This window comes from Gallus gallus, chromosome 9 (genome assembly GCF_016699485.2).
Source record: "Gallus gallus isolate bGalGal1 chromosome 9, bGalGal1.mat.broiler.GRCg7b, whole genome shotgun sequence".
In the NCBI taxonomy this organism is placed as follows: Eukaryota; Metazoa; Chordata; class Aves; order Galliformes; family Phasianidae; genus Gallus; species Gallus gallus.
Window position 1 is genome coordinate 13,758,857 of NC_052540.1, and position 17,845 is coordinate 13,776,701.

A 17,845-nucleotide genomic window follows, 5' to 3' on the forward strand; every position below is an offset into this window, starting at 1 on the left:
GGGATATTCACATATGCTCAGCACAAGCCAGTCTCAATTAACAGCCAATGAGATTTAATTTTTACAAATTTTGTTTGGAACATGCATTTAAAATAGATACATCTCTAGGGAAAGTATTCCACATCCCAATCCTAGCCACTGAACACAGTTCTCTATGACGTCTAAGTGAGCAGTTGACTTGCCTCAATGCACTAAGGAGGATACTAAACATGGTGACAGAGAGAACTCACCGGCAAGTACAAGAGCTCATCATCTGGAGAACGTCTTTTCTTGATAGATGTCATCTGTATGCCATGAGTTCCTTGCCGAAAAGCTAGAACAAAAAAGCATCCCATTAAACTAAAGCAAAACACAAACAGTGAAGGAAATAAAAGAGATAGAGAAAGAGAGACATCAAGCACAAGTTTGGTGTTAACATGCAGTGCTTTGGAAGGGTCTCTGCCTGAACCACTCCAAAACTGTGTGCATAGCTACTGGTTTCGTAAAGCAGACAATTTGCAAAGAGCCACTGGTGGATCAGTAATTCACAGTGGTGTGTCAACATGAAGTGAGCATGCAGAACCCACTGTGAAAATGAAAACCTCCAATTTATATCTCATTAAAATTTGCCTCTTTGCCATACAACTCAGTGTTATCACTGAGCACACATGGGAAAACCAAGATTGAGTTTCCACCTTTTGCACTTCTGATGAGTGTGTTGTACTCCATGAAGCACAGAAAAAGGCTACTTGCCATAGGAGCTCAGACACACAGCAAAGTTTGTGTAGAGCCTTCATCTAGATTTCTGTTTGTGGAAGACACTCACTAGAAGGATTAGGGAACAACAGCACAGTCCCAAACAAAGCAGTTACAGTGTGGAAGTGGTTACAGTCCCATCCAGGTACCCTGGAAGTGTCAAGATACAGTCACACCCCCTCCAGTCAGAACAAACAGTGCTGCTTGTAACACTACTACAGATTGTCAAACATTCTGTGAACACCAGCTCGTTTTGCAGATTGATTCTCACCCAGTGAAAACAGACACCTAACGCCCTCCTGCTTCCAAGCCCATGCACAGGACCGCTCCATCCCCACAGCACAAGCGCCAGGGTTGCACCTGCTGACAGCGTGATCTGCAATCCGCCCAGCTCTGCCAGCTACTTACGGCGTTTCGTACCATCACCATTCTTTGTGCTGTCAGAGACTTGCTGCTTGCGGATGCTGTCCTCATCTGCTTTGCGATCTCTGCCTGGGCAAGCGCAAATGCGAGCTTCAAAACATCGGCGGCCCAAGACTTGCCCACTGTGAAGAAAAGTGAAAGAGGACATCAGCTGGTGCTGTCGCCATCAGCATCCATCCCTCACATCTTCAAGCTTGCAACAGGCCAAAATCAGAAGCTAGCATCTACTCCTGCTTTACTCCTTCTAGGCCAGTATTAATAAGTCCCATCTCCTGGTAGCTCATCTTAGACACGTTCAGTAAATAATACACAGGTTCAACACAAGTTACAGAAGTGAACAGATTCAGATTATCTATCTGCACTGATCCAAGTGTTGACTTGATCTTCCTAAATGGATCCTATGCAGAAGGGATGACACCTCCGTCAGACTTGAAGGAATCACAGAATCATTTAGGTTGAAAAACATTTTCAAGATCATCTAATTCAGCCTTCAATATCACTTGAACAAAATGTGATCAGCTAGAATAGCTGCTAGATACTTTGTTTTTGCTAAGTCTAACCACTGGCATCCACCTTCTCCCTGGCAGTTTCAGACAGATTTGCTGTATTAGAGAGAGGGCATGAAAGCACTCTGCTTAATGGACACAGAGCAAGGCATCCAGCTACTCACGGGAGGATTAAGTGAGATAAACATACTGATGAGACCTCTCCCATGTACTGAAACTTTTTATCTGCATCCAAAACATCCTTAGCTACTTCACATAAGAGCATGGTAAGTGCAGAGCCTCAATGGTTTGCACTAGACTATGCACAGACCAACCCAAACCTCCCAAGTGCCAGTCAAGATCCAGTTACTGGGCAACTCCTACCTGCCAAGATGTTCCATGGCCCCTAAAATCAAACGCGTCCCTAAGGACGTTGCAATGCTGCCCTGAGCAAAAGAAGAGCCAAAAGGCCATCTCACAAGCTACATTTGTGATGCACCACTTACTCTCTGGTTTCCAGTGTAACAATGATGAGAATTGGGCGACGGTTCATCCCTCCTACACAGCTGCTGTTACACATGAAGTTGTACAGGACTGTTGTGAACTCGGTACCAACCTGGATGAGATGGAGAGGATGAACAGAAGAGATGGTGAGTGGAAAGCTCTGCTTTTTCTAGCTGTCCCTTTGAAAATCCCTCCCACTCCTACAGCTGTACAACAACTAGGCTATCATCAAGTCTTCCCCACCACAAGGCTTCCTTAAATTAAAAAAAAAATAAAGAACTCATACTCTCAAGGGATGAAGAGAGTGTTTAAAACCCCATTTCTGATGAAGAGCGATTAACTGTGATGAGGACAGGGCAAGGTACAAGATCTTGGCTCCTCTGGCTACAGTTTGAACTCCAACCCTTTTGCATGCCAGGATGCCCTAGACCTGAGCTCACAACATACCTGGGGTGGCTCATATGGGACCAGCACGCTCTGTCTCCCAGTGATGGGGTCTTCCACATACTGGGCATGGCTGTTTCCTTCCACTCTGATCAGGTGGCTAGGAGGTGCAATCTGCCCTGAAAGGGCAAGGAGACAAAAAACGTTATTGAGTGACACAAGCTGAAAGTGCAGGGCAGCAAGACTTTCTAACCAATAGGAACCCACACACTTTGTCCCAGAGGTCTATCACAGCACACGCATGCCTCCCAGACCTTGAAATATCTCTTCCCAGATTCCCAACGTCCAGACAAAAACAAACAAAAAAAAACAAAAACCACGTTTCCTTAGGAAACAGAGGCAGGGAACATGATGTTTCTAGGCCCCTTTCCAATATTGGAAAAAAAAGTCTCCCCTCCTTCCTGCAAATTTTCTTTAGTGTTTCTACAGTACAGTTAGGTTCAGAAGAAAGAAGGCTGTTTCAAGTTTATCTACAGAATTCATAGAATCACAGAATGGTTTGCATTGGAAAAGACCCTTAATACCATCTAGTTTCACCCCCCCCCCCCCCCCCCCGCTATAGGCAGGGATACCTCCCTCTAGATCAGGTTGCTCAAAGCCCCATCCAGCCTGGCCTTGAATGCTTCCAGGGAAGGGGCGTTCACAACCTCACTGGGCAGTCTGTTCCAGTATCTCACTACCCTCACAGTAAAGCATTTCTTGCTGATATCTCATCTAAATCTACTTTCTTCCAGTTTAAAACCATTACCCCTTGTCCTGCCACTGCATGCCCTTATGAAAAGTCCCTCCCGACCCATTTTGTGTTTGAACTGTTAATTTCTTACTCAAGATACACCGTATATTGAGAAAAATAATTTCAAAATACACATTCAGCATTTAAATTGCATTCCTCCTTAAAAGTGTGTCATTAAACCAAGTATAAACTCTCAAAATTATATTCAAGTTCTGTCAAAAGCATTTGAACACAAGAGCCTATTTCAAAGAACCATGTCACTTCATGCTGACTTTCATATCCCAAGTCCCTGCTTATTTTTATGCTTGTCTAGCTGACCACACTGTACCCAGCCAAGGGATCAGGCTCCTGAAACATCCCGTTAACTGACACCACTTTTTTTTTTTTTTTTTACAGTAGGAGGTGAATAATGCACGTAGAATAAAACAGATGCTCATCTGAACTTATGTGAACTTAAGCAGCCACAGAAAAATGGAGTCTAGCTCGTGAGTTTGCAGAAAGCCCCATGACATTTTTATAACAGCTACTACTTCACTCTTATGAGAAGAGTCAAGATTAAAACACGATTACTGAACTGATAATGTTAAGCATACAGGAAGGCTGTGTGCAGTTGATGCTGGCACTTAGCGTTATCCTGCTAGAGATAAACAGCCCCTCTGTCTTTGAGGCGTGGATTAAGGACTGGAGATGATATTGCATCCTGTTACTAGATCCCTGCCCCAGCGAATATGGAAGCTCATTCCTGAGCACAAAAACAGCTGCTTCTCATCGAGGGAGCACAGGCAGAGTGGGGAAAGACTGCCAGAAGGGCACTGCCTGCCACGGGGACGGACACCCATCCAACCTGGGCAGGCACGAGGTTTATTTCTGTACTTTCTTCTCAAGGACATGCTTGCACAGGAATAACTAAAGCACAGGACTAAGCTTCCTGCTAAGCACAGTGAGCCAAAAGCTATATGAACCATTGCAAGGAGGTCTGCTTCCAAAGGCTTGCAGTAAAACTGCTGCGAAACCCCTGCACTGACCACTCATCAGCCAAGCAGCTTTGGAAAGGGTCTGTGAGCAAAAGCACTGCCCTCTTACCCTCATTGAACTCCCGGCTCAGCTCGTGGTTCGGGCAGCGTTTGACCACTTCGGTGACGTGCTCTGCTTTCTTGTAGACTGGCATAGCCCGGATGACAGCTCCCTGGGGTGGTGGGGTCATCACTTTGATCTGAATGGGGCATGTCTTGGCAATCTGGCAGTACAGCTTCTTCAGTTCAGTGGAATACTGAATGAGGGAAAAAGGGAAAAAGAGCAGGAGAGTCAGGATGGTCAGTTAGAGAGGTGGAGGCATACCAGAAGGATGGAGATTGATTTATACACATGCCGAATGCACCAGATACTGCAGATGTACTGCATTTGTTCAGAGAATCATAGAATCACAGGATCAGAGAATGGCTTGAGTTGGAAGGGACCTCAAGGATCATCAAGCTCCAATCCCCCTACCACACTTCCAAACAAGTGACAAAAACCCTAAACCTTTACTTGTTTTAGAAAAGTAGAACATAAGACTAACACCTAGTTTTCCCAAATACAGCAATGTTCAAAAAGAACTGTGCTATTATATGATCAAATACAATCCTTTTTTCTGTTATGCATCCCTTAAAAGAGGAGGGGGACAGGAGGGCAGTGTGTTTATATTACCCACAAAGTGGAAAGCATTTGTTTTACAACACCCTGTAAATCCTGGAAGCACTGGAAACAACACACGTAAAGCGATTCATCCTGTTTTGTTAAAAGCCCTCCTGGCTTTGAAAATGGAGTAAAAACCATGAAGCCTGGAACTGAACAGTATTTGAAAGCAAGACCCTGACCAACCTGAGGCTTGTGCCAAATCTGACCTCCCGGTTATCTTTTGAAACTATCTCATACCTATGCTGAATAACCTGTATCAGCCTCCTCACTTGAGTACCATATTCACCAAGGCAGAGAGGAAATGGTGAAATAGCACGCACACAGACCTCAAAGCTCTGAGGAGCGAAAACATCCCAAAAGACCCGGTCCACACTGGGACCTGGAGTACAGCTCAGGAGCTGGTTCCAAAACAGAGGCAGTCACCATCCATGGGGTATGTAATGAACACCCTAAGCTAAGACACTCCTACTCACTGTGTTAGTTCACAGCATATTGGATTCCCTTTTAGGACACTCTTGCACCAACGTGCTGGCGCAGCACATCCCCAAACTGCGTTCGCATCTGGAAACCTTTACTCAGCAAAATGTGTGACTTCAGCATGGGCTGAAGTCACTGGTTTCTGTTTAGAAGCTGTAGCTGAATTAAGTATACGCATTTAACAGGAACAGTCACAAGGAAACTCTTACACGGCTCACCACACTGCCACCCTAACCCATTTTTCTGTATGTCCCCTGTGCAGGAGACTCTCCACCCTTCTCTGCTGTTCCAAAGCAAGGCAGTTTGCACTGATATCCAACTTCAGAGCCATTCAGTTTTCTCTTGGTGTTCAGACATCTGTGAATGCCGAGCTCTTCAATAACTCTAACCACGTAACCCACAGGAATTGCTGGCATTTCCCCACTTCCATCTCTTTGCTTCTTGCAGAGAAAGAGAAGTGAAAGCCCCAAGGTGGTTGTTTTCTTGATAGATGTCTCTAGCAGCCATGGCCGATACATTCCAAGTCCCAAGTGTTCAAACACGGCACCAACAGGTTCATACAGGTCGGGAGCACAAGTTAGCCATCCACCCTGCTAGGATGGGAAGAACTGGCACACGAATGGGTGGGTGGTGGGTGATGTGGCAGCAGGAGAATTAGCTAGTGATATCCAGAGATTATTTGCATTTCAAAGTGTGTGCACTGCTAACAGGAAAACCAAAGCTGGGGAAACAACGAGGAGGAGAGGGGGGATTAAAATTAAGACAAAGTGATCTCTTCCCTCCTCACTCAACGCCACCCTGCCATACAGCAGGGGAGATGCTAGAGGTATTTAAGTGAAGGAAGAAGATTCTCTGAAATGCAAAGGCCAAATTGTGCAATGCACTTTATGTGCCTGCAGGCTAGAGATTAAACCCACAAAGGATTTACTCAGCCCGCGGAAATGGGGAACATGCCAAACAATTACAAAAAAAAAAGTTGTGAAACAGATCTAGATGGTGATTTATATCAGACATCTTTTAAAACCTGAAATTCCTTATTGTTTTTTAATTAAAAAGCAATTCCTTACTAAAGGTAAGAGTGAGCTCACTGTGTTGTCTCTACAACTCAGAAGTAGGAAAAGATTCATATTTGAAAGAGGAAGAAAATTTAGAAAGCATACACAGAAAGCCTGGAAAAAGCCACCTAGTTGCCTGAATGTCCTCATATCAACAAAGAGTGAAGAAACCACACAACCAAATGCAGAGGACCAAAATTAAAGGATAAATACAGCAGCACACACCAGGAGTGAACGTGCCTGGTGTCAGCAAGCATTCAGAGACCTGAACAAATGGAAGGAGATGCACTCCCCTGGTGGTGCTGACTATAATTTTATGTCTAATATTTTCACCGGGGTTGCAGAGAAGCAGAAAAATCACTGCTTCTGGAAGGACAGGAGAGGTGGGTGCCCAACCCCAGCACAAACACAGAGGCTACACATCAGATATTACAGGCCCCTCTACCAGCAAAGGAGGTGATCTCCCCATCTGCCCTTCAGCAGCTCAACTGCCTGAGCCCTTCAGCTACAATCAGAAGGAAAGAACAGGAGCTGCAGCTCACATCTACCGAAACAACAGCCAAGAGCTAACGAGTTACAATGAAAAGACCTCTCCAATAAAGACATATCTTCCCAAAACATAGGTTTTGTCAGCCTTTAGACCCAGGAGCTCCAGGCTCTGGACAACACCAACGTGAACTTCACATGTCAGAGTAATAGGGTGATCAGAAATCCACCAAAGGTTGCTCATCTCCACTTTAGGAGGGAGCTGGGTACAGGGAGGCAAGAAGCAGCAACCCATGCAGAAAGACAGTCAAGGCAGGATGGTCGTGGCACCTTTCTGTCACTACCTGCAAGAGTTCGAGCCTTCTGGCTGTTGTAAAGAGCTCAGGGCCACAGCACATAATAGCTTGGCAGTGATTTCACATCCACCCCAGCACAGTGGCCCACGAGCCTGTAGTTGTCAAGAGGCTGGTCATTTAACACTGGTGTAAATCTGTCCGTGAGGTATCTGCTGTCAGACAGTAAAGGGCTTGAGTTTCCCATCCTGCCAACTTTGCTGTGACCATAGGTAAACTGATGCCCAGTCATCTATCGGCATAAATAGATGCGAACAAGTAGGTCACAGAAACTTCATATTGGATCAGCGATAATCACTATATCCACAGAGTAAGACAGGATATTGTATATAGATTTCAAAGCAAATATGCATGAGAAAACCCTCGAGGCAGGAGCTGTCTCCGTGCATTCAGGGAATGCCTGCAAGCATTCTCCTCAGTGGTCCCCAAATCACCCCACCTTAGAGGAGGAGACAAGCACCCTGCCCACCATTTTGCTACAGGAGATGACTGGTGCTGACTGCATGAGGGATGAGACCAGGAGATCATTCACTCCCATCACGGAGACCCAAGACAGATTCAGTACCCTTATGCCACAACCTGGGAAGGAAGGACAAGATTGTTGTTTGAAAAACAGTGATGTCACAAATCAAAGCAGAGCCAACATTTAGCACTAGTCCAGACTGAAAATTGCCAATAAATGAATTTCTGTCCAAAGTGCCTCTTAACTGCATTCATTTTGAGTATTTAACAAGTCTAAAGCATCACTATTAACCAATATACTTCTGTTACTTGCCCGAGTATGGAAATTAACCTAATTAGGAAGAAAAAAAGTACTAAAAATGAACCTGATCTATATCAACAAGCCTGCCATTTAGTGACAGTCATTTCCTAGCACGAGGAATAAAAGCTGTGCCAACAGCCTGAGGAGTGGGAACACAGCTTTTACCAGACACACAGCAAAAAGTTATTTGAAACAAAAGAAGGAAGCCTGGCAACACGTTACCTACCCAGGAGAGAGGGGAAAGGCTTGGCTCAGATTTTTCTTTGGGGTTCAATTGCTGCGTGTCATGCCCAAATAAGCAGACTTCAAGAGACTGCTAAAGACAACAGTGAATTTAGCTTTTTGCTTAATAATATGTTTTAAACGGAAAGAAGAAAACATTCCAGCACCCGCAGCCCTGCCCTCCCCACCTGCCTGTGCAGACATACTGTATTACCCACTCTTGGCACTCAGGCTGGTAATTCAGTATCACAATGCGCACGCCAGCCACCATCAGGCAACACCTGTCTGATTTTTCAGCAAGCCCCTTCTCCAGAAGGTGTGTCAACAAAGGGCTTAAGGGAGAAAACAAAACACTTTTTCACTTCTCAAATGGAAAATTTTCACTAGGAAGGACAGAAGTCTCCTGGAAGTGCTTTGTGCAACACAAGCTGCAATGGCTTTTCAGCGAGCATTCAATCCCCCCACAGAACTCTGATGCGGTAAATTCCCCCAAACACTACTTTGGAAATCTACCCCTAATATCTGCCTTACCCTCTGATCTAGCCAAGGGATTACAGCCCTTAAATCCTTAAAAGGAGTGAGGTTCAGCCACCTCTGCAAATGCTGATGAATGTCAACTTGAAGGTGATCCCAGAAGTCAGCTTACAGCGTGACAGCTCTGAGCCCCTCCTGCTCAGATCAACAGGTCTTTCAAACCTCCTGCAAACTTCTTTCAAGAAGTCACGTTTTAGCTCAACTCGATTAAACACTGGATTCATTGCATTTGACGTTTTCAAAGCCACCATTCAGCTGCAGTTCTCCCCTAACAAACTAACTCTGAGAAAGGAAGAGAAGAGGTTAGAAGAATGGAAAAGCAACGTTTACTTGTGCTGAGGTACGCACAGATGAGAACGAGGAGTTACGAAACATGCAGAAAGTGTGTAAAACAGGACAAGGTTTACTCATTTAGAACAAAAAAAGTGAGGAGGAAGGAATTTACCTATCTGGAATAAAGAGTAATATTTATGTGTACTCTCTGCCAAACAGCGATTGAACTGTTACTTCACCATTGCTGGGGGTGAGGGGAGGTATGTATGGGTGCAAAGCCGGTCATGTAGGAATTGATCTGCGTCCACAACACAGCTGATTCGATGCCTCTCTGGGCTGAGGTCTTCCACACTTCAGAGCACAGAGCATACAGCTTGCCGCTAGCAGACATGCAAACCATAGACACAATAGATACAACAGCCGCCGGCGCCATGCCAGATCCACCACATTTAAGTTCACGCTGGGCCAGCAAGAAGCACCTGTGAGCAATCCCCAGCGGAGGGAAGCCCCACCATGCAACAACTGGGAGGACTGGAGCAGGAGGGGATGCTGACAGCGCCAGGAGCACTCTGAAGACTTTTACCAAATTCCTCTGCCCCAGGCAAAGGAAATAACAAGTCACCCTCTTTTTCTCCCCCCCCCCCCCCCCCCCCCCCCCCTCAGGGAGGGGCTGCGCCTCACCCACAGGAATCCGCCTGTGCAGAGACTTCAGCTTCGTCTTCCCCTTGAGCTCCCCTGCCCCTTCCCTGGCCCTGCTGCCGCACGGCCCGCGCACACGAATGGTGCACATGAGCTATTAAAATCTTTCCTCCGAGCGCTTTTCCTCAGGAGCCGCAGCCAAAGGCCGCCTGTTGCCACCTGTCAGTCGCAGGGATTAATTACCTGCGCCGGGCTGGGAGCGGCACATTCCTCCCCAGCCTCGCCCTGCAAGATGTTGACATCAGGCAGGTGGGCCCCGCGTCCCCCGGCTGGCAGTACGGAGGGGACAAGGGGGGGGGGGGAAAACATGACCCACATGCTCAGCTGGGACAGACAAAAAACACAGAAAAATGGAAAAAGAAGTGGCAAGGAACATGTCGGTGCAGCTCCGCGCCGCCTCAGGGCATACCACGTGCCCAACGCCAGGCTGGACGCTGATGGCAGCTTGGAAACTGTGGTGAAATAAAGATATACGTGTCTGCGTTGACCTGCTTAGGTAAATGGGAATGGGGAGGGGCGGCAAGGGAGGAGGATGGAGAAACGTAGCCTCCAGCCTAGGATTCAGCAGGCTGGGGCCTGGCTGCCCTCCTGGTGCACAGCCCTGCGGGCAGGAGGGAAGCAGAGCTGGGCAATCGGCAAAGCCTGCCAGGAGGCTGCAGATTTAAGGAGGATGAAAAAGAAGCCTAGAAGACTTGAACACCACTTTCAGAGAGAACCTGAACACCACTTTCAGAGAGAAACCAGCTCCTCGTTCCCCCCTCCAGTTACTCCCGCCCCTCCATACTACACTTGCATCCAGTCCCATTAGCATCACGCAAACACCCTTCCCCAGCAACACACTGCTTCTCAAGGAGAGTGCTGAAGGAGCTGAGAAACTGACAGACATGGGGACATGCAGCAGGAACCACAATGAAACCCCCCCCATAACACAGGGTTTGGAGCATGAGCTGAATTCTCTCACCTTTAGGAGAACTTGACCATTCATTCATGTGAACGCTTCAACATCTCCCCAGAGATTTTTATGTAAAACGATGCTGATCAGGAAGAATTCTTTACATTAGGAAGAATTCTACCTAAAACCAGCAGCAAAACCGGAACAACCAGTAACACTGATATTTTCCCCTACTACTTTTCCAACTGTGAAACAGCTGTAAAGTCACAAACTTCACATTTAAGGGCTTTTGCTTGTCATTTTTGCATTAACAGACTTGATTGATCAATAAGTGAAGACCTTTCAAGGTTTGGCTTGAAAACTTTTTTTTTTACATTGAATTTCTTTACCCATTTCTAAACCAAAAACTTCAGCTGAACCAAGTAAGTTTCAGATGCTAATAATATCTAGTATTTGCATTTCTGATAGGCTACTTGGCAAAGGAAGTTTTGCAAATGAGGTGAAATTACGAAATGACTACATTAGTAGTGAGCATACTGAAAAAAACAATGCAAGCTAATGCTGAACATCCTTCCCTTTATCCAGTAAGTACCCAATGACTGTGGGATCCCACATTACAAAATGCATAGGTATTTTCACACTGAATGAAGTAGCTTCCACAGGGAAAACTTATTTAATATTGCCTAAAGTCTGAGGTACATTTCCAGACAGCTGCTTGTAAACGTAGGCTTATGCAAACAAAACACCCCAAAACTATGCTGACTGTAGTACAGTTCACTCTGATGGAACAGGACAAAGCAACTGTACTTTGCAAACCTACCTGGCTTTGAACACTGCATCAACTCCCATAGGATCAGAATGTGTCTCAGAGTGTGACTTTGCACATCCCTGTGATGTTATTTTCACAGGCTCTACCAATTAACTGACATTAACACTGTCAATTTACAAGCCATCAATAAAACATCAAGTCTATTGTACTTCCTTCCTTGAAGAAGGTTTCTTTAGGATCATTTTGCAAATAAGGCCTCTAATGGGGCCTCAAGATGCATTGTTTTGCTTTTTCCTTCTCCTTTGCCCTCCCCACTTCAAGAGGTGGGGCTGGACACCGGCTCTTCTTATAGTGTTCAACTCCTAGCCTCTTAAGCTGACATCTGCACACCTCCTGGTAGCTTCTGTATTACAGATTACCAGAACAAACTGCTGCACTAAGAAACAGTCACTGTAGAAACCCCTCTCATGCTAAATGGTTCCATTAACACGAATAAGCTATAAGAGCCCCATACAAGCAGATCAAATGTTAGAGTCCTCTACAGAGTAGACTTAGGCCCTGGGTCCTCAGCATAAGGACCTCAGCAGGGGATACAGCCGTAGCTTTAAACAGCTCCACACAAGCTGAAGATCAAGGGGATGAAGGTGTGTACAAGGCAATTTCAGATTTAACTTCAAGATGCTTCTTAGTTCCCTCATCTGCAAATAAGGGGATTTCATGGGTATCTCAGAGGTAGGTAAACAAGTCATTAGTACAGCATCTGTTACAGCAAAGAAAAGCCAAGCTGGATGACAGAATGAGTGAAAAAAGTACCAAAGTTGTTCTGGCAGCACAGTCTTTTCCATCAGCAATGTCTCAATTTGTGATTTTTGCTGTGTCAGACCCAGAGGTATCAGGCTCCATGCCAGACTCTCTACCAACCAACCATTCAACACCCTAGAAAGCAGGACACTTTGCTAGAATGAGGACAGATTTCCACCCAAATTCTGGCTCATACCAAAGGGCTGACCTGCTTGCAAAATACTACGGGGTCGGCATGTTGCATGTTCACATGTCAAACACAGACCCATTATTTCAGCTGGGTCACCGACAGCCTCAGGAACGATCTGCAGAACTGCAAGCCTGTCATCTCTGCACACTTTCCTCCTGATGAGCAGCTACAGGAGAGAGAATTCAGATGAGTCAAAACTAAAAGCAAGTTTAGTGTCTTCTAAACTCTCATACTTAATACTGCTCTCCAGATACATTTTCTTTCTGTACCCTTTTGCTTGACTTAAGCTCTAGTGCTCTGCTTTGAGGACAAGTAACACCTGAAGTTCACATAAGTGTGATTTGTTTTCCTTGCCTCTCTAAGTACCACTTAGGACACAACTGGACTTAGCTTATCTATAAAGTCTTGTTCACATGTCTGTGATGGATTCTTCCTTTCTCCTCCTATAATCCATGTGGGGGATCAGGTCTTACAACACCCCCATGAAACATGGGTTTCATTACCTACAGAAGAACCCACAAGAACCCTTCAGAAAGGCACATTATCATCTTTCTAAGCATGGAGGAAGATATTCTCTGCCTTTAAAACAGTGAGCAGCTGGAGCAAGTCAATGACCATGGAGATAGTTTAGTTTCTTGACGGGGATGGACATACCTACCTCAGAGTTGTGCTACGACCAACTGCAGAACTGCTCCCTCACTGGCCCTTGAGTGGAAAACTGGCTACTGCAACCCACAAAAGCAGGGCTGGTAGCCAACCAGGAAGCCGAGGCTCTCAGCTGTGAACTTTGATGCTCTGATGGAAGGAGCTACCACAGAAGTCTATGAGCTCTTTTGTATTTGTGCTTGTGAGACAGACTGAACAGCTCAGACATAAAAAAGTGATCCCTTTCCTTCCCTTTTTACTATCCCTTCTCCCTCCATTTATTCCACCTGGGGGAAAGTACAGACGCCTCTCCACTTTATCCTTCTAATAAACCGAGGTATTAATCACACCTATGGGAGGCGATCGAGGAAAGACAGAAAGTATTAAAAACTGACAGGATCTCAAAGCAGCAATGCCAGTGAAATGCATCATTAAGGTGAGTAATTTTCCTGTTTACTTCACAGGCTCCCCCCTACCCCCCCCTTTTTTTTTCCTCCCCGCCTAAGATGTGGGCAGGACTCATCAAGGCAAAGCTTGGAAGCAAGAAGCAGCGTCCCCAGTTTCTACATAAATGCTGCAGGCCAAAGAGCAAAGGCAAGTTCCAACTGAACCCTTGACAATAATCAAGCTCTGCGGCGCCTCTGGTCTTGTCTTGTGCATACCTTGCAAGTAGCATCATGTCTTCCCGCTGAGATTTCACTGGCAGTGCACACAAGCACCTTGTTCCTTGGCTTCTATTGCAGAAAAAGAAAGCCCTGAACACACACACACACCCCCTCCCCTGCTTTTCTGCTTCGAGAAAGACCATTTGCCTCTAAATCCTCAGCATCCTTTCAGAACAGATTTCTGAACTTAGAGGTCTTTTCTGTTCTCTTGCAGAAAGATTAGTGAGTCCCTTGCCAAAAGGGCATTGAGTTTTTTCTACTTACGTCCAGGAAACTTTTCTGAGTCAGATCTTATTACTTTTGAAACAACGTACAGGTACCAACAAGTCTCTTCCATGATAACAGCCAGGGCCTGTCCCATTTCCTGATCACATTACGCTCAATTTCCAGAATTACATCTATGCAAATATTGTTCTCCTGCTTGCGGAGCATTTCATTGATAATTAAAGCAAAGAGCCAGCAAAGCTTTTCTGGCCAGGACAGACAAGATGGTGAGCGATGCAACAAACCAGCGTGCAGGTAACAAGCAGGCCTCAGTACAAAAACTGTTTAAGATGCTCTGCTTCTCCTAAAGGACAGGAAATCCAAACAGAACCAAATAATTTCTACAAGCATCCTTCTGTTTTCAGGATTTGTCAGCCTTATGGGGCCATATCATAGGTCTGAGTCACAGCAAAAACCCTAGGGGTTAAGAAAGAAAAAAATAGAAAACCAACACATCTAACATAGCAAGTCAGATTTATGCGGTAGCTGCCTCAGATTTAGGTTAAATCAATAACGCACAACAGCAGCTCCACCATACTCAGGATGAATAGTGACTAAGTAACAGCTTTATGTCTTATTCACACAGTTAAGTTTTGGGGATGAACAGCAAAAAAAAAAAATTCAGAAGAATACAGTCACTGGCTATTAACCACCATTTTCAAGGTTCTGGGATCTGCATTTTATCCAGATCCTCCTCTCTCGCAGCCCTCCCCTTCCATCCTCAATGACCCAGCTAAGCACAGTCCCTCAAGTCAACTGATGTGGTTTCTCCTGAGCCTACTTTCAAAGTCAAGGCATGATTCAGCAAGGTGTTTAAGCAGATGCCTACCTTTAAGGATGGGAGCAGCCTTGCTGACTCCAACAGAACCCTACAGATTTCACAGGGAATATTCACGTGCTACAGGTTATGCACTCAAGTGCCTTACTGAACAGAGACCCTGATTTTCCTCCATGCCATGGGAAACAGTTTGTCAAGACCACACTGAGGAACACAGTGTCACTGCTGCAGCCATGAGGCCACCAAAACATTCCCAGCTCCAGAATACTGTGCCTCAGCCCCAGGCAGCTGGTGAGGTCAATGCTGTGGCATCTTCTCTGCTAGGAAGATCAACAAGCCCATCCCAGGCTCTGGGTATTCCTCCAGCTTTCTCTTGCCAGCAGCCCTGAAGCTATGCAACTGCAGCAGCTAAGAGAAGACAGCCATTCTGCAGAGCAATGTGCAGAGAAAAGAAGGCTTGCAGTGCTACCAGCTGCCCATCCTAGACCTCCTCTAAAAAAAGAAAAGTCAAAACCTTCCATTTTTCCATCTCCTACCCCCAAAAGAAGGGAAAAAGATATATCACGTCCCACCTCACACACAAGCCAAAGGAAGACATGCAGTAACAGTTCACATGAGAAGGCTTGAACACAGCACAGACAATCTATTCCAGTCGATTCTCTGGTTGCTTTATAACTTCAGCAAGAATGCACAACTGCATAAAGCTGCATGGATCTGGATGCGTTGTAAAGGCAAATCTGCAGGTCTGAGAGATGAACTCAGCAGGAATAATCTTCCAAACACTTCATGACTATTTCAGATCTATAAATTATTGGAAACAGATTACAGTAATTAATACCTAAGCAATTGATTTCACTTAGTAACTGAAGGATTATCTTGCCATCCACATGACCTAACTGGAAACATAACAGGAGTAAGTGTTGATTTAGATGCAAATCCTCATGACTGAGTCTTGAAGGTGGCTTTTCAAGAAAAATACCAGACAGCTCTTAGTCTTCACTATCTCTGCAGTGCTCCATTAGAAAGCAGCAAGTTCTGAAGACCCCAAGCCACACATGTTTTGTGAGAAGACCTCTCATGTAAAGGGACACTGCTCTCCCAAACAAAAAGCATCTCTTACTAGATTACAATGAGAACAGGAATAGTTCCCTGGGAACCATCATTTTAAAGTCAGATTTCCCAACTAACCACACCCAATTAGTAAGTGATGCCATATATTTTAAAATCATTATTAATTTTTGAAGACCAGCAGATTTTTCACTAGTGGAAGTTTTGGGATTTCCTCTATCTCCCCACTCTCAGTGTCAATAAACCCAGCATCCTCACAATCTTAAACGGGTTGAAGGCAACTAGACACAAACTCCTTCCCTCTTTAAAAAGAAATAAAAGAAAGTGAAGCAAAACAAGACAGTGTTTCAACATCAGAACAAGTTATTGGCTCACGCTGTCTGGCACTCCTGTTTTCCTTATGCATCATATATGAGCTGTAAGAGAAAGGCGCAAAGCTTCTATGGACAGAACATGCCGTTGTTCTGCAGAGTGCTGTACAGATGAGTTAAAACCTTTGCAGGAAGTCAGCTCTGAGATAGCTATATAGTCAATCTCTTTAGCTGGCCACACTGCAAATGCTATTCAGGGCAAGGCCTGTGGCAGCTAACTCCCCAGAATTTTACCAGCCACTGCCACACAGAAGACACCATTAAACTACCAGAGTAACCTAGAAGACGCTTTCCATCTAAACACTAATGAATCCGTGGGGGAACAGGTATTTGGGTCTACAGTTGCAGATAAAACACCAAGATGCAAGAATAAACCCTAAATAGAATCAGAGATGACAACACACACCGCATGGACACAACTATGCTATTGATGCTGTTGTTCCCATCATAGCGTTATTATCTCATGTGGCGTACAAAGCTTGTCTGCTCAAGGCACTGGGTAAGATACAAAATCAGGATGCAACAGATGAAACGAATCCAGGGAAAAATACTTGGGAAGAAGCAGGCTGGCAAGGGAGCTCCAGTCACAGCACAACAGCTACCTGACCCCAGAGGACAGCAAGTGACAGAGGCCCAGATAGACGGTAACTGTTGCCACACACTCCTTATTTAAATGCAATTTGTTTCATCTCAAATCAGGCTCAACCATCAAAGGCTCTCTTCTGTAGCTTACTGACAGTTCACTTGAAATCTCTGCACCTTTAATCCTTTAATTAGCTAACAAAAATGCTATCTCGACTCTTTCACCAACTTAAGCTAATTTTCTGCATGGAGCTTCCAACTCCTGCAGGTAACAGGTTTTAGCTGCTCACGTAGCCAAAGGGAAAAAACTAAGCAAGTCCCCTCTCCATTCTTACATAAGCTGAGATGTGCTCTTCTGTATGCCGCATCTCCAAAGAGCATGCTTCTGGAAGACTCCTTCGCAAAAGCAAGATGGACCTATTCTCACATTGCTCTGATGGGCTGGGAGGCATAATTAGACTGTGCAATTCAGTGAGAGTGAGCAGAGATCTTCAGATCTTCATGTGTCAGTGCAGAGGTGGCTGGAGGAACCTGAGGAATGGGCAATGCTTGCACAGGAGCAGGATAAAAATAGGAGTTAAGCTAACATTTGTGCAAGACAACAACATTCCTGTCATGTACTTCGGCCATTTGCCTTGATGATTTTGGGATGAGATCTCTGAAGGAAGCAAAGCAACTCCTGAACAGTTGGCTGTTCTGGAGGCTGCCTCCAAAAGACTTCTTCAGAGATGAGCTCTGCTATTGCTCAAGACTACCAGGGCAATACAGCTCCAGAAGCAGAAAATGAAGAGTGCATGAATCATCAGCACATCAGGAAAGAGCTCCATTCAGGCAGCTTATATTATACATCAGACATTTCCTTCAGTTCAGTAGAGCTAACAACTCTGCCCATTCTGCAGGGCAAGAGGGCCACCTAAAGTCTCCTTATCAGAAGCTCTGAATAACACGGGAAGTGAG

The 17,845-nt window shown here is 45.3% G+C and overlaps 1 protein-coding gene across 12 annotated transcripts in view; it reads right to left on the bottom strand.

The window, feature by feature from the left end:
- TP63 (tumor protein p63) overlaps positions 1–17,845 on the bottom strand; it is a 103,389-nt gene that overhangs the window by 17,700 nt on the left and 67,844 nt on the right. For 7 of the 12 annotated variants that reach the window (XM_046898296.1, XM_046898297.1, NM_001398391.1 and 4 more), the window contains 5 exons: positions 4,408–4,594; positions 2,595–2,710; positions 2,150–2,259; positions 1,144–1,280; positions 231–313 (listed from right to left, as the gene is read on the bottom strand). In XM_046898296.1, coding sequence (XP_046754252.1) covers positions 231–313; positions 1,144–1,280; positions 2,150–2,259; positions 2,595–2,710; positions 4,408–4,594 — 633 coding nt within the window. Of the gene's footprint in view, positions 1–230; positions 314–1,143; positions 1,281–2,149; positions 2,260–2,594; positions 2,711–4,407; positions 4,595–10,824; positions 10,910–17,845 lie in introns of those variants that run through there. The other 5 variants (XM_046898299.1, NM_001398392.1, NM_001398394.1 and 2 more) reach the window with 2 other exon arrangements.